General features: G+C 33.0%; 1 protein-coding gene, 1 long non-coding RNA gene and 1 other non-coding gene across 3 annotated transcripts in view; 2 read left to right on the forward strand and 1 right to left on the reverse strand.

Moving 5' to 3' along the window:
* The first annotated feature begins 7367 nt into the window (after positions 1-7367).
* Positions 7368-9069, forward strand: LOC114932753 (uncharacterized). The gene is made up of 2 exons (XM_029305107.1): positions 7368-7623; positions 8250-9069. The coding sequence occupies exons 1-2, from the start codon at positions 7368-7370 to the stop codon at positions 8966-8968; spliced, it is 975 nt and encodes a 324-aa protein (XP_029160940.1). The 3' UTR covers positions 8969-9069.
* A 6145-nt stretch (positions 9070-15214) lies between these two features.
* TRNAP-UGG (transfer RNA proline (anticodon UGG)) lies at positions 15215-15286 on the reverse strand. The gene has a single exon. It is a non-coding gene; the product is annotated as a tRNA-Pro (tRNA).
* A 5558-nt stretch (positions 15287-20844) lies between these two features.
* Positions 20845-22215, forward strand: part of LOC114932655 (uncharacterized) — a 67620-nt gene continuing 66249 nt past the window's right edge. Inside the window, exons 1-2 of the long non-coding RNA XR_003819940.2 lie at positions 20845-20881; positions 21555-21717. This is a non-coding gene — a long non-coding RNA (uncharacterized LOC114932655). The remainder of the gene's footprint in view (positions 20882-21554; positions 21718-22215) is intronic.

Consider the following 22215-nt stretch of genomic DNA (forward strand, 5'->3'; position numbering starts at 1 on the left):
GCATATCATCAATATAGCCAAAGATAAAATAAAATTTCATTATAGGAATCTTTACTGTGTAGATTTTTAGTTTAATGTAGAAATATTTATAACGTGAGATAAGAAAAATATATTAGAGACGTGAGAGAAAATTTTCTCTCTCACCGTCGGCTAATAGCGCACGTGTCCTCGATCATGGAAAAGTAAAGATTCTCACAAGAAATAAAAGGCGAAAAAAGAAAAAAATCATCTCAAGACAAAGTAAATAAGTAACAAAGGGCGGTTTTCTGATCTTTCGGAAGACCGACAACGACGTCGAATTTCTCTGAAACAGTTAATTCTTCTTTGGCGCGACCACGGAAGTTATCCTATCGAGCAGGGAAAACTTTCGCCCTCATACAAACTCGGAAATTGCTATATATCTATGTGCAACGCGCGGTGTATTCGTCCAGAGAATCCAAGACGCGTAGTTACTTTCAAAGAAACTTCTTACGTGACTTTCATTGCTAAAAACGAATGTATTGCTTTTTAAAAATATCTCCACTGATATTAAAAGAACGATAGTGATAGTAACGGAATTTTTTTGTTAATTCAACAGTGATTCCGACAACTTTAAATTGCTCATCGGAAAGCTATATCGAATCCTGATGTACTTATCTCGAGCAATTACATTAAAAAAATCAAATATTTTTAGAACGCAACTAACTCAACTGGAAATATCTCCTTCGTTCGATCTCATCGGAAAACAAACCTTTTTCATTTATTTTTCCGGAAAGGATTGAATAGCTCTATGCCAAGATACATCGACGCAAGTAAAGTAAATTGTCGCAGGCAATCGACGCGTATCGTCTTTGTACGTCGTATCGACAATGAAACGGGGGAGAATTCGGTGGTCTAGGACTATAAAGGATTTTTGCGAGTCCTCGCCCTTTCGACTATGGCCGAATTACTTGCCCGACGTGGCAGCAATAGGAAATATCCGAAATCGTATTTGCCATTCCCATGATCATATCCATCGGCGCCGCTTTTTTTCTCTCTTTCCATTCATAGATGACCAACGGCGTGGGTTGTTCGACTCTTGAATGGGATGCTCCTTTGTAAGCTCGTATTCTGCGCGAAGAATGCATGTTTTTTTTTCCGCCGGGTGAAATGAGCCGAGATCTAATTTCCGAAACTCTACTTGGAAGATCGAGATAGTGATGAAAAAGGAGAGGAGATGATATCGACAGTGAAAGGAGTAAGGACTCTGTCCGAAGAAGACGAGTTTGTTGAGGACATCAATCCGTGTTCTCGTGTGTACACATCGGAAAAGATTCGATCTTTCATGATCTTCGATCGGGATCGACATTTCGAATAAAGGTATCGAAGAAACTGAATTAAGATTTCGATAAATCGCTTACTATACCGCATAGTAGTGTAAGGATTGTTGTTTTTATTATGTCACGCTTTATCGCGTTTATCTCGTAAAATCCATTTTGTATAGCGCTGCAAAGAATGTTAATATAAAGACAGCTTATTGACTATCAGTGTGTAAGATCTGTCGCATCAAACTATTCTAATGTTTGAACAGCGATGATAATTTGTAACGTCATACTAAAAGCAGTCGAGCGAATATATTGTTTCATACAAATCTAAAAAACTAAAAGAGATTTTTCATAATTTAAAGATTATAAAAATAATTATATAATAATTATCCTTAGAACTTTTTAAATTTATAAATAATTAAATATATATATATATATATATGATTATTTTTATTATATTTTTAACTTATTTAGAATTATATGTATCAATTTCTCTTAATAAGTTTTTTAATATACATATTATGTATATACATGTATATCAGTTATTTTTAATCATTTTGTTCAATCACGTTGTTTAATCATATTAAGTTGTTTTGTGTAATATATTATTTTTTATTTATTTATCAATATAAAGCCTCATTAATTAAGTTTATTACAGTACGTATAATATATTAAAAAATAAACTTTTTAAGCTATAGAAATACAAATTCAGTAATGTTACTATCGATTCAAATCTAATTCGTTCGGAGATGAATTTCCAATGATTTTTATTCAATTAGATGCAAATACGAAAAATTCGTGATATAGGATTTTTCATGATAGTTCGTCAGCAAAGTTTCAGCATTTAACTCGTGCGACCGATTGAAAAAAAAAAAACATGAATATCCGAGTTGTCGACCGAGATTGACATCAACTATAAGTTTGTTCGCCTCGTGTTATTATACTGTGGAGAAGTTGAAATGAAATTTACCTCGGAGATAATGTTGCATATTATTCCTACGCTATCCACAGTATTTTAAAAAATTCAAGACTAGAATATTCGCAAAATTTTTTTCAAAAATCGTGCACAAATTTCATTCTAAATGCTGAATGTGAAAATACGAATTCGCTCCGATCAGAGTTATCGTCCAATATATCTGTTTTAACTGTTGCACACGTGAGAAAACATGAGAAATATTTTTCAAAGCAGTTATAGTTTGAAGCTCGAACGCTTTTAGTCGATTTCATGATAAAATATTATTGAGATAAAATCTTTATTTTTCGAACAAAAATTTGCGATCACACAGGTATCGTACTATAAAAATGACAAATCAACCGCCGATATGAGAAAAGGAAGTAGAAAATACGAAGCAAGGCGAGAAGTCGAGATGCGATTTACAGAAGTTGGAAATGTAAGTTCTTCTTTCCGGCTCGTTAAGCCGTCAGTTTCAGCACCAGTAGTTCGTCGGAGTTTACATTGGTTTCCGAGAAAAATATGACATCAACGCGCGTAATATGTTTGCCGACATTTACATAGGTCGTAGAATGCGTCAAAAGATTAATGCCCAAGTGAAGGCACTTATCGTCGAAACGATGGCGAGAAAATCAGTTTGTCCCATTTTAGCTTCATTTTTAACTTATGACTTTCGAAACGAGATACCGCATGTTTTCAAATATTTAGCTCGACTGCAGTCGCGAGCATTTCACAAGACTTGCCATCGACGATATTACCTCGCAGCAGGATACCTTGAGAGTTCCACAACGGGGATGAGTTCGCCTCACTAAACCGAATCGTGTATATGATAGCAATTATCTCGATATTTCACTCTAAGAGAGAGATTTTCAGTCCATGTTTAGATTCGATACTTTGAACTGATTTTTTCATTTACGCATAAAATCAATACACAATGCGTTAATAAAATATTACTTAAAAATGTGAAGTATGAATAATATTTCATATGGCTATGTGTCATTTGACACAGGTATGATCTTACCTCAAATAGTCATATAAGCAAATTGTATTGTAACCACATCAAACGATTATTATCTATAGTTTCTCGATACAGGTCACTTTGATTCAATTAATTTTGCGCGTCGATCGATGCTGGATTTCCTTTCGAAGTCGAGAGTATCTTATCAAATCAAAAATCGAGCATCAAAATCGAATAAAAAATTATGTCTCCACACTTACAATCTTTAATACAGACATAGAGACGTTTCAATCAGTAGAATTTAGCAAAGGTAATTTCCTCTTTAAGATCATACGCTATCCTTGACACGAGTGCATATATCTTCTATAAAGACGTGTGTCTATTCACATAATATCCTTGTATTTTATTATACGTAAATAGCATATAAAATGTTAAAGGTGAATTTTTTATTTACAATTTTTTATTTGAAAGATATTATTTTTTCATATTCGGGTTTTAGATTTAAATAATAAATTTGTCACTAAAATTTCGCGCAATAATAGCGATTCCCTGAGAATAATAAATAACAAATATTTTACGAGTATGTATACATATATACAAGTTACAAAAAAATTGAAATACTGTTTTAAATTACTGTTTTTATCACTTTCTACGGAACGCTATGCTTCGTTATGACTGTTACTGAAATCGCGACGGTTCGATGCTCTCGCTCGAATCGCCACATTTGGAGGCTTGTTTTCGAAACGGAAATTTTGAGTGCTCATGGCCACAAAGATTGGACAGCTATCGGGACTACAAGAATAGTCACGCCCCGAAATAAAGGGCAGCGACCAATGGGATGATTCCAGGTAGAGGGTCGTGCACGAAATTAAAATATCCTTCCTACGTAATGACGCGAGATATGCTAGTAACGACGCACGTGAGTCCACGGGACGTGAAGTATATGGTCCTGGTCCGGATCATTCCCTTCGTTGTGAGAAGGGTGGTCCCTACTTTCGATCCCCGGTCGAAGGGTTCCACGAGCACCCCCTTAGAATCGCGAATCCGGCGGACATATGCTGAGGCAAGGGAGAGAAGCGTTATTGTATTATTCACGACTCTAGAACCCGTAAGATAACGTTACCGTGATTTTTAATACGTGGACGCGAGAGTGCGGGGGATGTGACCCTTCATGTATGCTTCGATAATGGGATTAGTCGTGTTGTTAGGGGTTTAAAATCGCGGCTATGTTTTCTCAACTCTGTCGGCACGCGCTAAATAATATATATGTATACGATATATTATCCGCCAATATTCAAATGTCCGTCCTTAAATATTCAATAAAATCATAATTGCTTATAGATTTATTGACGATGATAAATGCGATGATATAGGAAATGATGATTAAAAATGTTCAAGTATTTTCTTACAGTAAAGGCAAAACTTAAAACAAAGTTTCAATTGATCAAAAAATTCTTTGCATTTATTTAAATGTTATTAACTGATGAAGTTATTCATTAATATTTTTTAAGACAATTTAAAATCGATATTTGAATATTATAGTAACGGCTATTACCTTAATATTCGTAATACATGTTATCATTATATCATATTGCCTCAATCATGAAACAATTATCGAATCGCGTCTCCCTCGTCCTTATAGCAATAACGCATCGTTGCACGCAATTAATTTTCGGATACATCGACAGGTGCAGTCCGCGCAGTCATTCGCACAAGAATAAGCTCGTGCGATGACGAGGTCGAAATTCTGATCGTGAAAATGGATATTCGAAGCGGCGTTTCATGTTAAACACTAATTTTCCGCTTTGTGAGCAGATCGTGCGGTTTCGTCTATTGCACGATTCGCTTGATAAATTACGGCAACGGCTAATCAAGAAATTAGTCGCGTGTGTGCAAGTCAAACGACATATTACTGAAACATTATTGCCTCTCTCTCTCTCTCTCTCTCTCTCTCTCTCTCTCTCTCTCTCTCTCTCTCTCTCTCCCTTTCTCTTTCTCTTTCTACATGGGAATGCAATGTGCTTCTACTCAAATTTCAGATGAGTATATCCCATGAATAATGATTAGTTGTCGTTTACACAATCAATAAAGAATGGACCCTACAAGTATTATAAAATTTTTTTAAAAAATTCTATACAATATATTGTGTTTGACTTATATATTTATTTACATTAATATCTAATTACATTTAGATATCAATGCTTATATGCATTTAACTGATGTGCATATGAATAAGTCTAATATTTTTTTAACTGATGTGCATACGAATAATAATTTTTTGCGATGAAGAATTAAGTATTTTATTTTTTGTTTTCGATAGAATTAATACATTATAACTCTTCTTTCAAAATTTAATTAAGATATATTAACGTAAATAATGCAGAAACGTAATAAAAATAACTTTTGCGCAATTTTGTGTCATTAAAATATTATCATAGTAAAATTCAATAAATCATACCGTTGATTTCATTCCACGTGCGCAAAACATTTTCTGATAATCCCCGGTACACCGATCAAACATATCGAACCATTTTATCTCGTATTTCGCAGTTCTCTCGCAATTTTTCTCTCGTTATCCTCGCATCAGCAATGTTTTATTTTTGCTCGGTGCTATAAAGTTTCATCAGAGTGATACATTCGAGGATGCAAATTCCTGTAAATAAAGAGGAAAAGCAAAGAGACAGGTGAAAAATAAGTCTGGAAAAGTGTCACTTTCTAAAACGGATCCGAAATTTGATTTTAGTAGGTCGAGCTGCCGAGTATTGACCCGCAGCGAGAAACGAACTTACGTTTTTCTCCTCCTTGAAGAAACATCGGTAGAAAGCGACCCTTTTCTCTCTCTCTCTCTTTTTCTCTTTCATTTTTCTCAAATATTTCTTATATATTTCTACGAATAAAAATTTAATCAGATATATCAAGCGTATGTTTTTGCTACATATTTTTACGTCTGATTTTAATTTATTCGATATTTTATTCTCGAGATTGATTATAATGTCATTTACCTAATTTCGCGCATTTAAAGATTACTAATAACGTTTCCACAAATCGAGATAGATACTAATATCCTTAGATGACTCCTCCTACCAACTTATCTTGATTGCCCTCGCAGATTCTTCAACACGTTTTAAGAAAGACCAGTTGATAAATGTTGACGAAGAGAAAAGGTGGAACGAACTCAAAACTATTCTACCCTTGTCCATAAAGAAAAATCGCAGGAAAAGATCTTTTTGCCTTCGCTGTTCTCGTATTAAATATATGAATTCAGGTCACTGTTCGAATAACAGATTGTATCAGCATTAAGACACGTGCTTTTATGAGATCCATTAACGATAATTATAGTGTCTTTAAATAGTAATCCAATAACAAAATGTTTTTTGATATAAAAAAGTTGATTTTTGTAAATTTTGTAAATAAAATTATCTCGTGGCAATTTTATTTCATTAAGATTTTTAAAATTGATTTGAGAAAATTAAGGATAATTTTAAGCTTTTTATTAACTTTTTTAGAAAATAAAAATTTAATTTCAGGAATTGCCAGCATAAATTTGTATCCGTCGATTTAAATCATACTTTGAGCTCATCAATTGTTGTGTTCCGAAATAACGACGAGCAGAGTATACAGTGCGTCAGGACGTCGATAATAATAGAAGATAGCTAAAGAGGCCGTATAAAATTTCCGGCAATATTAGCCACCCGTCGAATTAGTGCTGCGAGAAAATGCCCTACTCATTGTCGTTCCCCGGGGAGGGCAGTTGGGGTGAACTTCGAAAGGGGCACCCTCGCGTAGAAGAAGGGCGGGGCCCCGTATAAAAGGGCCTCAGATCAAAAACCAACCCCTGGGTGGAGTTTGCACCCCGTATATATAACGAGAGTGGAGTCTTCGGGATGCAGAATTCGACGCACCGTCGTGCAGTCAAAACTATGAGTTTATATTTAACTTCGTCCTATAATTAAAAATATTGAAAAGTAATATAAATCAATATCGCATATTTTTAGGAACGCTGTGAAAATACGTTCTTGAGAAAAAAGTTTAATATAAATTCAAAGCAAGTGCGACGAAAAAAATCTCAATGATCGTTGGATTATTTTGTGTATCGCGTGTGATTTCTGCGATTTAAAGTTGGACACAACTTGAGAAATTGTATTGATCTTCCGAGTGCTTCATTGAAGAAAGAATGTCTCGAAGCTTCCTAGTGGATTCTTTAATCGGCAACAATTCGCCGCCTTCATATCCATTGCCATATTATGGAAATCAATTGCCCAATTACATGTTCAATTTTTTCAATCTGGGTTTGGGCTATCAACCGATTAGACCGGTGCCCAGACCACCCACTATGCCCGTGTCCATCAATCCACCGACGTTAGGTGTTTTGCCAATACCAGGACAGAGTCCACCATCGCCTTTGAATACCTCCACGAGCAGACTATCAGGTAAATATGATTACTAATTAACTTATGGTAAATGTCCATTAATGATTCCCAAATGTATAATAATGTGTAATAATAATAATAATAATGATTGCCTTCATTACATATATGTGTGTGTATATACGTATTAAAATCCTTAACAAATATGATAAAAATAAAAGACACTATTTTATGTTTTCAAATAATTATAATAAATCAAATAATATTTTTTCAAATACTAATTTCATATAATATTTTCAAATAATTTCGATAAAATTCAAGTAAAATAATTATAAAAAGAAATAATTCTACTATTTTACAATATGTTTTCAAAAGTATTTTCATCACATTTTCATTATAATACAAAAGCAATTATGAACTGTATTAATATACTTTAATGGAAAACTTCAAAAAGTAAAAATAAATTATAATTCTGTTTAATATTTATCTTTTAATATACAAATATTTTTAAATATTTTTATCCTCCCTGAAATACTTAAGATATTATTTTGTCATAAAAAAACACATACATCTTCGTGTATTCTCAATCCCTAGATATATCGCGTAAAAGCAAGCACTGAATTTATTGAGTTCTCTCCATCGCAACAACGATCTCGTAGCAACGCCATTAACCCCTGACCTTTTCTCAGACATTTCAGCGCCTAGCGAGTCTCCATCCCGCAATAGCACCCCGACGCCTCCGCCAAAATCTCCAAGTTCCATCAACAACAGCTCTAAACGTATCCGGACTGCATTCACTAGCACTCAGCTGTTAGAGTTAGAACGCGAGTTCTCTTCAAACATGTACCTGTCGCGGTTGCGTCGCATCGAAATCGCGACTAATCTCCGACTATCGGAAAAACAGGTGAAAATCTGGTTCCAGAACCGCCGGGTAAAATACAAAAAGGAGGATTTGCCATCCGGTCAGAGCCAGAAATGCTGCTGCCTGAGGACTTGCGGTAAACGAAAAGATAGCTGCGGGGACGAATCACCTAACAGAAAGTGCGAGCAGGAAGAGGAAGAAAAGAGGTCTCCAAAGAGCGAAAGCAGCGACGGCAAATCCATTCGCAGATTCGCCGAGACCGAACGTCTCGAGCGATCGATCGCAAATGAAGACGCCTGCTTCGAAGCAAAGTTTGAATTCTCGAGAATAAATTCTGTGCAGGATCAGGCAATAGGATGCGAAGCACGAGATCTCTCTCGTGGTTGCAAGAGGAGTCTGCCAGGCGCGGGCGAACAAGATGACAAGAGGAGAAAGATGGAAGTGGTGGCAGATTATCAGACTCAGACTCCAGAGGCAATTACAACTCCGATGTTCAGGAATATAGGATGCACGAAGCACACCGTCGAGAGAATCGTTAATTCATAGATCCGGAAGTCTGTTTATAAGTTTTGGAACTTGTACTATGTAAATGTAATGTATAACGCAAGAGATAAATTAAATCAATAGTTAAAAGTGTAGATAAACGAGAAAAGGCTCAAACAATAAAATTATATCAAAATGCATTCGCAATATATTGCACATATTGTAAATATATATATAGTATATAATTGTATATTAATAAATATATTGTATTTTTGTATGATTTATAAAATCAAGATTGCATATTTTTTAATATAAAGTTAGTCGGAATAAAATTCTCACTTGCTATATTATTAATTATTTTTCATTTATACCTTAATTCCTTGATAGCAAAACTATATATATTTATACACTTAGTACGTAACAAATATTCCTTAAAGGAGAAACGTATATTACTACATGTATAATCAAAAGCCTCAAAATTTAAAAATAGAAAAATTTGATTAAAATAAAAAATATCTTCTCTCAAAATTTAAAATTCTAAATAATAAATATCTACAACAATTTTATGAAGTAATAACTAGTGATATTCTTCATTATTATATAAAATAAATGAATTTAAATGATTCTGTGAATCTCAGCTCTTTAATTAAAGCTATTTAATTTTCATTAATAAATATATTAATACTGCTTTCAATTTCTATTGTATAACGTGAAAATATGAGAACATAATTGTGAAAATATTCATAATATAACTTCTGTTATATATAATTCGGAACGAACATATGTAACAAAAATAATAATGATAATATGAAGCACTTTCTTCTTAATATATTATAATGCAAATAATTTAATTAATTAAATATATACATATTGAAACAATTACTAAGAATCAAATTTTGTTATCTTTTTTATACATTTATGTCTTTCAATTTTTTTATTCCAAATATATTATATAAGTACATATAACACGTGTATTTAAAACCGCGGGTCAAATGGCAAGTGATACTTGTGATAAATAAGTTACATACAAATAAGTAATTAAAATATATATAGCTTTTTATATATAAAACGCGTATATCAAATGTTCATCATAGAGAATCTTCAACATATATCACTTCTTTTGACGGCGTAACGCGCGCCTGTATATATACACGATTTTCCAGTCAAACGATCGGTCAGAAAGAGTACAACTCAACAAGAGTACAACGCGGTCATTCGAATGGCTCGTTCGCTATTGTCGATGGGAAACCGGTTGTGTTGCCTTAAATCCCGAAAATTTGTCAAGAGGGCCCCCACTTTAGGTTAAATTTAAGGTAAAACGTAGTTAATGGTGTTAAGAAGCTGTGCGAACAATGCGTCAAGATCTCTCGCGCTCTTGAAACCTCGAACTCCGGACCGACAATGGGACACTTGTGTTGCCATTCGCGGGGCCTGATGAAACGTGAAAACCAGCCGGCTGCCTTTTTTTCGGGCCCAAGCGCGACAACGCCGCGTCCCATTCACGGTAGCCAAGAAGTCCCCGAGGTCGCGTAGACTCGATTCATTCATGCGTTTGGTGGATCAATGACATGAAGGAGAGAGAGGGAGAGGGACCGATCGGACAGACTGAATGACGACAAGTCCAAACGAAAAGTCGGAATCAAAAAATCGCGCTTCCACGATCCGCCTTTCTGCCTTTCGTCCTGCACAACAGCAGCCGGTGCTTTTGACAATCGTTCGGAATAAATCTAAGGGATCTTTAAGGAATGCGGATTCAGCGACAATTTCTCGCCTCTTGAGATTGTTAGCGAGTGCATTCGGTTATGGTAGTTTAAAGTCTGAAGCGTGAATGCGAGTATAAGTGATGTATGGAGTGTCTCTTCAATCGCGACTTTTCTAATCTTTCTTACCTGAGGTAGAAGTCGCTCTTAAATTACGACGCTTTTAATCAATTATAAAAGGCGGCAGGTAAAAAGATACAAAAATAATTTTTACATGTATTCATTTAATGGATAGAAAATTTTAAAAATTCGCTAGTAACAATATTAATTGCCGCGTTTCACTTTTCAATTGAATTCAACGTTTCGTAACTCGCGACGACGGAGAGCTAAATGTCCAGCGCGACATTCAATCGCAATTCAATTTTACGGGCTCTCGCGTACTCACGTCTCGTCACACACGGCAATTGGATCATCGGTAGCACGAATGATATGTAGATGCCATCCATTCCTTTATACGCCCATCAATAAAGTCGCGTGTCCCAGCAAATTCTATTTGCCAAGTTGCGATATCGCGATATCGTGAAATTTCACGTTAACTATGTTAATGAGGAATTGATGTGAATAATTAATAAGCACATCCTGTCCGTCGAAACTTTCTAAATCGTAAGTGACATCCGAAGAAAATTATAATAACAAAAATAAAACATTATTTGTTTCACTAAATTCTATAATTAATTCTTGATTCTTACCTTTTATGATTTAAATAATCAATGCATAATATTATAAATAATAATTATAAATAATAATTGCAATAATTTTAAAAAATTATTTAAGTAATATTGTAATAAGATATTATTACAGCAAAAGTATTTATATCATATTTCATATATGCCTATACATAAACACATATGTATGTAATTTAGTTCACAACAATTTTTCCATTTCGTTATTATCTATTTACTTTCAAATAAGATAATGTAGCACAAGAACAAAATTCACGAATTAAAAAATTTTTAAACATTTCATTATTATAACACAATATATATACTTAATTTTTTGAATTTATTCCAGGTTATCAAGCCTGACGGACATGAGGCGAGTTTTCTTATCCCCAGCAGCAATTCGTGATTGCAACCGTTTCTATTCAACAATCCTGACAGATCATCGCGGTTCGTCGGAGAGGGTCTATGCGAGCTCGAGTGGTTTTAATGAGTCCGAATGAACTCGCGACGCACTCTTTAGAGGAACTCTCTAGAGGGACACGACTTGCAACGGTTCGTGCGACTCGAAAATCGAGGGAAGGAGACAATGATAAAGAATGCGGCGAGAAAAGGAACAAAGACGGGAAGAGAAAAAAGACGAAGAGAGAGGGTGACTGAGTTGTTGTCAGCAGCGGCCGATTTCTGGTTCCGGTGTGCTAATTCATTTCATCTTATGCGCATTGGAGAGGCGCTCCATCAAAGTTGGAAAGAGCTACCGCGACAGCACTCCAGTACAGAAGGGCGGCGGAGGGCGAGATGACAAGGTAGTGCGGGCACTCGAAAGTTGAAACCGTTTTTGCTTCTTTACACCAAACCAGAGGACAATGTCAGCGGCATCGACTATAGTGGATCACTTTCGTTACGTGGCTTTGGATAATTCGAACTCGAACAGAATGATCGATATCGACAGATGTGAGTGCAAGAATTTTAATAACAATATCTTTGGAAAAAGTATACATATTAGGAAAATATAACTCCGTATAATTAGTTTTATCAAAAAAAATTCAGATAAATTGAATTTTAAAAATCAATTATCTTAAATTATAAATTTCGAAGAAAAAAGGCACGAAGGAAACAATTTTACTGGCAACAAAAAAGAAAATATTAATTTTCTTTATAATTTACGAAAAGCAATTTTTAGTTTTCTTCAAACAATGCGAAACAACGATGTTATAAAAATCTTAGAGAAAATGTGAATATCTCTTTCTAAAACAGTTTCAATGTATAAATAATTAATTATCAGCATTCAAATGCAGGAAATTTAACACGATAGATTTGTTTGGCAAGATAAATTTGTTTTAACGATGTTTCCACAAGCTCTTCTGACATCATTGACACAAAACGTCAAACTTTCGGAAAGTATAACCCTTGCGAAACGACAAGTTGCTTGTCATTGTGACACAGATGCATTATGCAACGATATTCCAGGAATGCATCGTTATATATACATGGTTGATGCGCTGACACGAGAATAATTTCTCAACAATGCCGTAAATACAATGATCCATTTTCGTCTAGTTTTTCATTGTCGCGCTTTTCTATTTGCTGATAAAAGACACATTGGCTATGAAGATCGATTTACTGCAGCAGTCGGAGGTTGTTTAATAATTGAGAAATGCCGGAGTGCCGTCCAGGGAAATAAATTTTATACAACTGCTGGAAACGGCAATGCACGTGACGGTATGCAGAAAAATAAAATAAAACAGTAAAAAGAGTAGCAAAAAATAGTAAATTTATCATATGCACATTATGATCGATATTATGTTATCGAATATAAAGTTTACACAAATATACAATTAAAAAACAATGCAGCTTTAATATATATATATATATATATATATATTAGATTTGTGATTTAAAGTTGCAATTTTTCTATTGATATTGATTTCTAATAAAACGTATATTAATTTTCAGAGGAGAAAGTCATGGTGTAACAAGTATAATACAGGAAAATAACCGCAATCATGCCGTTATTTTACTTTTTTTAGAATCTAGAAAAGCAGAAATGACGTCTCATTCGAAAACTGGTAACAGCCGCTAAGGTGGAAACAATAAAGATAGGGTTTCACCACGTCATTACATCATCATTACGCGTGGCAGACGGCGTATCGCCCATACGGATGCCATCCGTACCGTGCACCTTTCCCTGTGTAATCTTCACATTAAACCATGAAATACATACGTTAAACGCACCTGTGTTCTAAGCGTGTCCGCCTCTAATGCGAGTCGGCAACTTTCAGGAAATTGCCTTTGGGACCAGTTTAACTTAACCGAAAACCTGACCGAGCGTACCGCAATGGTCGATCGATTATTGTAAACCTGTTTCTACGCGATGAACCATGTCGTGCTAAGTTACATTTATCTATGTTTAGCAGATGTATAGCACTATAACAAATCGTGTTGTCATAATATTACAAAAATATCATGTCATTGTTTCACTGAACATTACTTTAAAAAATAATATATGTAATTTAAATCATTATATTTTAGATTAAAACTTATATATATAAAATTACTCTTATATATTATATTTTACAATTATAATTTATTTATTGTTTTCGAGAAAAATTAATATGTGTAAAGTTATCACATTTTTTTGTAAAAACAAATAATTAAAAATTTTAATTTTATTTTTATTAGTTCTGTATGATTTAAACAAATAATTCTATATAAACTGCTTAAAAAATAGTTTTCTAATATATCATTAAACAAAAAATATTTCAGGATAAATTGAAATGCCAAATTCATGTAGCATTTTATTATGTGAGAGTTTTATTATCTAATAATTTTTTTGTCAAGTTTCTAAAGATTTATAGTTTTTCCTAAGTTCTAAAAAAGAATGCTACCTTTTAAAAAGCCAAAAACATCGATTAAAATAAGATACTTATAGCGAATTCGATTGGATGCACCAGTGCGCACTGAGTGCATATAAAGGTTTATCACACACAAATTCACAATGACACAAGTAATTAAAAAAGGAAAATAATTAATAGTAAAATCTATTATTATCATTATTCATATTGAACAACAATAATAATAGCTCTTACTATTAATTATTTTCCTTTTTTAATTACTTGTGTCATTGTGAACTTGTGTGTGATAAACCTTTATATGCACTCATTGTCAGTGCGCACTGGTGCATCCAATCGAATTCGCTATTAGTCATGATCAAACGCACACATACACGAGTATTTAGGTAATATACTAATTAATTTTAGAGACTTTTATCTCTTCTAAAATAGTTTTTATGTAAATTTTTAGCTTATTTATGTATTTTCTATAGACTTCTCTCAAAAATATCTTTTTCTAAAATTCTGCATTCTTTTGCACAATCAAACAAGCATTGACTCTCATGTTTGACTCTTCTCTTATACTAATGCTATACATTCTATCTATGTATATAAATTTATGATAGCATGTTTGACTCCTTTCTTATACTAATGCTATACATTCTATCTATGTATATAAATTTATGATAGCAGTAGAAAATATAAAGAATAAAAAAACAGTTTATTATACACGTTACTTGGTAACACGTAAGCGAAACACAGATATAATCTTATTGTGAGATATTATTTAGACTCACTTTTTATTATATTATGTATATACTTTTATCCAGATACTTATTTAATTTTTGTACAATTAAATATAAGCATTGATACAATTGTTTGCTAGAAAATAAAACAAAATGTAAAAAATAAAATACATTCTTTAATTTTTAAATAAAGAAGATATATATATATATATCATATGGCCGCATAAAAAATATATTAATAAAAATATAATCCGGCTAATTGATTGCCATTTAAATATTTTAAAATACAAAAAGAACAAAAACTATAAAAATTGGGCTCAGCCGGGATTTGAACCCGGGACCTCTCGCACCCAAAGCGAGAATCATACCCCTAGACCACTGAGCCGTTCTTTGTTACAGAAGTTTATTTCATGACAACATTAAGTACGTATATAATTAGTTTTATTTTTTTCAAGTGTAAAAAATATTTTTTATTTATTTAGACATTAATATGTAATCTAAAAAAATTAATATTTATATTTAATATTTTAATATAAATAGCATAATAAAAATTATTAAGTATAAAAATATTACAAATAAATTTTATTATCACAAAATTTTTATAAAAATTTTAATTATACTTTATTATCATAACAAAATAATAATATTTATTATTATCATAAAAATATAGCTGCTATTATACTGATAAAAGTTTTAATATCTTTACTTATTATGCCTCAGAGAAATAAATTAATAAACTTCTATGTTGGACAAAGAAACGGCATCTTTTTTCAAACAATAAATTACATCGCAAATGCAAACTCGACCACCATTTGGCCGCAGCATTTGTCACAATTAGAGCTATAAAATAGCTACTTAATTTCGGAGCTACATAATTCTCTCTTTCTTTCCTTCTCATCGTAAAAAAAGCAGAACCTTCATTTAATATCACGACAAAAAGACCGTTGTAGCTTTGTTTCGCGACAGTTAACACGCTCGTAACATGTCGTCATCCTTCAGGCAAAAAACTCAATGGAAACGTGCCGCGCAGTCCTTAAATATGTCGAAGGGTCGAGAAAGATTTGTGGTCGCACTGGCTGATTGCATAGGAAGGAATCAAAGGGACAGAATCTCCCAATTGACGTACGGCCAGACAGCCGATTTTGAATGGACTCACTAATTGTAAGAGAAGATCGAGACAACGCGATTGTTTGAACACCGAATGATATCAAGTTATCGGTATTAAAGTTGACTGACAACTTTAAAAACATAATAATAATTCGGCAGGTGCTATAGTCGTGATTCAAATTAATATTTAAGGAAATAACTTTATGAAAACTAATTTTTGTAGCTCTATACTCACATATTCAATTTTATATTACATTGCAGCGAAATTGTATTTTATTCAAACTGGTTTCATTTAACTTGCATTTTTATAATAACACTGTATGTGTGTGAAGTTGATATTTCATTTTATGAAAACTCATAAATAATAATAAAAAATATTGAAAAAACACGTTACCTAACGTTACGATATCTAAATTGGAACCCTAAACTAATGACAAAATTAAATATCACAATAAGCGATCTAAACTCTTTAAAAAATGACAGACTGGTTATAAATATAAGAGAATATTAATAGAATAGCCCTCCGTTCGATAATAAAAAATATTGGAGAAACACGTGGACTTAACGTCAAGTTAAGATATGTAAATGCCCTAACAGCACACATATCCCAAAGACATTCAGAGAACATCACAAGGATGTCGAATGTCCTCCGGATATCCTTTGGATATCCTCCGAATACTTATCTTTCGAATATGTGTGCTGTTAGAGTAGGGACTCTAAACTAATGACAAAATTAATAATCGTAATTAGCGACTCAAACTTTCTAAAAAGTAATAAAACCTGGTTCAAAATATAAGAAAATATTAATAGAATAGCTCTCAATTCGATAATTGAGGCTTCTCATTTTATTTACAATAGTTCTAAAGTTTCTGAGACACTGAAAAATAAGCTATTGATTTTAAATAAATATCTATTTCAATAGTGCTATTAACACCATTTGTTTGAAACTAATAATATTGATTTGCCGTGAAAAAATACTTATTTGATAATAAGAAATCCTTTTTCAAAACAGATAAATATTTATTTGTTTCAAACAAATGATGTTATTGAAATACACATTTATTTAAAATTAATAGTTTTCTCAATGTAGTTTAAACAAATAGATCTGGTCATTAATGTTTTACACAGCATCTCACTTTGTCCAATGACATTTTTCTTATCAGTAATTAGAATTACAAAGATTTATAGTTCTATATGAGTTCTAAGAAGAGTTCTATCTTTTAGAAGGAAAGAATATTGATTAAGCTGAAATAAAGACAGACACCTACATATAGACATCGAGATGAGACACCGGTCAATTTAGTGTGTATTCTAAAGCAATTCTCATATAGTTTTTGACATGTACAATATCTTTTCAAACAGTTTTAATAATTCCAAAAACTACATGAAGTTTAAAAAAAAACAGAACTCTTGAAGATCGACTGACATCTCATCTTTAAATTTTAAAATAAGATACGTTTTTCAGATCAAAATAATTATTTAAAAAAATATCCAAGTGTTTTAATTATCAAAATTCTTTGGTAAGGCATTTTACATGCCAAAAACTAGAAGAAAACTGCTGTAGAATAAGCACTCTCAAAAGTCAACTTACGTCTCATCTTGATGTCTATATACAATAAGTGTCTGGTTGTTTTTATTTCAGCTTAATCAATATTCTTTTGCTTTTAAAAGACAAATCTCTTCTGAAAACTTACGTACAACTATAAATATTTTTAATTCTAATAATTACTGATAAGGAAAATTGGACAAAGTGAGACACTGCATAAAGTTGGCTTCTCAGTTTGCCCTAAGGCATTTTTGTTGCGTTAATGGCCAGAACTATTTGTTTGAACTATCAGGAACTCTTGTAAATAAAGTCAGAAATCTTAATTATTTATGAATTTCCATAAAATAAGACAGCAATTTCACACACTACTGTATGAACTATACAAATATTGTTTTATCATTTCATTCATATCTATACAGAAAAAAAATTTGTTCACTTGACTAAACCTTTCAACTAAATATTATTTTGTTAATTGAACATATAAAAATATTTAAATTTAATATAACATTAAATCTAACAAAACGTTATATATATTTGACTTAAATTCTAATATATGTTCAATTAACAAAATAGTAATTTAGTTGAAAGGTTTAATCAAGTTAACAATTTTATTTTTTTTTAGTGTAGTATTTTTAAGAATTTGTAAAGCGCCGATTTTATTTCCACAGCGCATCTCAAATATAAAAGTGAAGCAAAGTGCATGTCAAATTGTAATCACATTAATAACAATAATAATGCAACAATATCAAGTCATCATAAACAAGATAAAAACACATATATCACCCAGTATAATAAATTCGCAGATGCTGGTCGCTATTCAAAATAATATTTGAAGAAATAAATTAATAAAAAACGATATTTACCTGTATCCTCGCAGATGTTTTTTCTTATATTATATTGCAGCAAAATTTTTATTTAAACATTGGTTTCATTTAATTTGCATTTTCATAATAGTTTCATAATTGTTATATATACAAATATATGTTTTAATTTCATTAATATTTAATATTTTTTAAAGAACTTGTAAAGCGCCGATTTTATTTCGATAGCACGTCTTAAATATAAAAGTGAAGCAAAGTGCATGTCAAATTCATTCCATTAAAAATTACAATAATGCAACGATATCAAGTCGTAAGCAAAATAAAAACACATATAATGCACAGTATAATAATTCGAGACAGATGCTATAATCGCGATTCAAAATAATATTTAGGAAAATAATTTTGTTTTGTGAAAATATTAATTATGCAAGTATCACGTTTTATAATTTTATTATTTAATATATTTTTAAAGAAAAATTTAAAGAAAAAGTGTTGATTTTATTTCAACAGCACATCTCAAATATAAAAGTGAAGTAAAGTGCAGTCAAATTGTAACGAGCTTAATAACTATAATAATGCAAAGTTATCGAGTTATTGTAAACAAGATAAAAACACAAATCGCCCTATATCTGCAATATAATAATTCGACAGATGCTGTAGTCGTGACTCAAAATAATACATAATTAAAAAAATAATTTTTTGAAAAATAAGGTTTATAGCTCCCTCCTCACATATTCTTTTTTATATTACATTGCAGCAAAATTTGTATTTTATTCAAACACTGATTTCATTTAATTTGCATTTTCATAATATTTTATTTTAACAGCATTTTCATAATATTTTATTTTCTCAAATGTAAAAGTGAAGCAAAGTGCATGTCAAATTGTAATCATATTAATAACGATAACAATGCAACGATACCGAATCATCGTAAACAAGATAAATAAACAGTTTATTATGTCAATATGTAATAAATGTATTTACTCACCGGCCGATGATATCGCCGGTTGCATTCGATGCACGATGCATCTCGTACGCCTCCCCTTTTCCTCGTTCCTCCACCACTCGATTACTTCATTGTCCAGACACTCCATCGCACGTGCTAATTGTCGATTATCTTGGTCACCTCTCGCACGGCATCCTCGACGCTTTTTCACCCAGGATGTAAACAGTGAAAATAACACGATCGCGCGTCCCGGATTTCCGTTTCACACGTCGGCATTTATTGACACTATATCAACACTCGCGGTGCAATCGAAACGAGAATAATTAGAGATCGTTCGTTAGTTTATTCAACACCTCCGAATACAGTCATCGCGCATTCGCGACATAACCAATTCACGTCCCTTCGCGCTGCATTCCCCGAATTGCACCTGTCACACGTATACTTGCCTTAATTGACAGGATATATATCGACGTATACTCGTCACCTGAGACGACGTTTTTCGTGCTTGCGATACGTGCAAACCGAGCGAGGACACGCACGGTTCCCGGATTTTGTTAGGTTATGTTCGAAAAGCTCGGATGCAGCTCGGCGATGACGCTTACCACAGCTTTCTGAAATGTACAGATCACTTTAATCGACATGAAGATTCGTTCGAAACATTTGCGTTCATTATTCACACTTCCGGAACTGTCGTTCGTACAACGAAATTCGCGAATGTCAGAAAAAGGCGCGAAACGCAACAATGTCTTCCTCGCGGAGCACAGTGAAGTGAGCTTCTTATCGAGACGCTCCTGTCACGTCACGACTACGTCACACGGTACACAGTGTGCCAATTATCGATGCATGCAAAATTAATAATTACACTAAAATATCACTGATTGTAAGATGGGCGTGTCAATCGCGTTAAAGATCCATCACGATATCAGCTGATAATAATTCTTATTGTTAATAAGATTTCGAGCTCGACAGTGCAACAATAACAAGGCTAGGTACGCTTACTTGACTATCAAGTACACCGAATTCGCTTCTTTTTTGTAGTCAGTGATCCACGATCTTGATTTTGCTCGCTCCATGATGTCTGCTTCGGGATAAAAACTCTTCTCGTACCGTATTAAGAGAATTTCTCGCACGCAGGATCTCGCGGACACGATCGATAAAACGTCGATGAGCCATGAGCTTTCGCGAGAGACGGAGTGGGCAATGGACCCCGTTCGCGGAGTAATACATGGCGTCTCCTTGCTCCCTTACGTCACGCCGCGTCACTTGACGTCACGCACTACACTGCTCAAATAGCATAATTATTTAAAAATAAAAAAATTATACTTACGTTATTATATAAACGTTTGTCGTGATCGTGTCAATCGTACTAAGACAGAATATTATATCGATCGATAATCATTTTTATCGAGCTATTAGGCTCCAAAATACGACAATAATAATAATTTAGATTGTCTAATTGAACCGCGTTGTCCTACTTTGCCACCTTCTTGACGGTTCTTCCTCATCGCTCCTTCGTTTCCTGTGGTGGCTTCGCCGAACAAGGACAGGTGCTGTTTCGAGGTGAGCTTTACGAAGATTTTTCGCGTTCCTCGCGTCTTAAGAGGTCCTGCGGATGCGTACTCTGCGCACGAGTATTGCGAGTTATGTCAGAGATCTCGCGGTCGAGCGGCCGGAGTCGCGGAGTCGCGATCCATCGCGTCGTTCAATATTCGCGACATTTTTTTCTTCCGCGCCATCTTGATAAATAGTACATTGGATAATTTTTCGAGACATGTACGTCGATTTCGCGCACTTTACGTGGCCGATGATGAATTTCGTGAGCGAAACGAATGTCTACTCGATCGTGTTGGAGTATTTAAGTACCGTTCGAATCGCAGATCGTGCATGAATAATTAATATTCGCGAATTATCTCTCTCTCTTATTCCGCTTTCTTTATTCTTTTTTTTTTTTATTCCGTGCCGCTTATTTAAAGATATATGCAACGCGTTACATTCTCTGTCCATTTCTGCTCGTCCAAAAAAGATCGGGAATGCCGAATTGAGTAACGGGTGATCCGTTAATTAGGATCGCGATTGATGCATTCATTTTTTTTTTTTTTTTCCATTCTCTTGCGCCACATTTTTACGAGTCTGCAACAAATCCGATGCGAAAATCGGAGTCTCGAATCGAATACGAAAAGATAAATGCGCGCCGTTTTAATTGACCTATAATTACATGAGTGACTAATTACAGAATCGGAGCAGTGATTGTCATGATGAGAAAATCAGAAATTTGGTGGAGTCATCAGAGGAATTAGAGGAATAGTATAATATATTTACGTGAGTGGTACTAATTATGGGATCAGAGCAATGTCAATAATGATCAGAAATTTGGAAGTCGTCGAAGGAATTACGTTGTGAGTATAAATTTAATAATTGCAGTTGTGAATTTTTGTGTCGATTTTTCATGTATTTTTGCGATAACGCAGTGCTATTGTATGATTTATATTATTGCAATCTGAATTGAATATTTGATTTTACTGACATTTCAATGGCATTGTACTGATATAAGATGCATATATTAATAATCTATGTCTTCAACTTAAGCGTTTATTAACATTTTATAAAATAATATCTAATAATATGAATAATTATCTTAGTACGTTATAAATAATATATACAAAATATTTAAGAGTCTATTTTCTACATACTTTCGACGTTTAGAACATTTTATTAAATAACATCTAACAATATGAATAATTGTTTTGGTACATTTTAAATAAATATGTATATTTAACAGTCAGTATTTTCAATTTATATTGCTATCTGAATTAAATAACATTTGATTTTACACTCTTACTGCTCATTGGCATTGTATTCAGGTAATATGTATATTGAATTTAACAATCTATATT

This window comes from Nylanderia fulva, unplaced genomic scaffold (assembly GCF_048542155.1).
Source record: "Nylanderia fulva isolate GAGA-0341 unplaced genomic scaffold, ASM4854215v1 Scaffold22, whole genome shotgun sequence".
NCBI classification, from domain to species: Eukaryota; Metazoa; Arthropoda; class Insecta; order Hymenoptera; family Formicidae; genus Nylanderia; species Nylanderia fulva.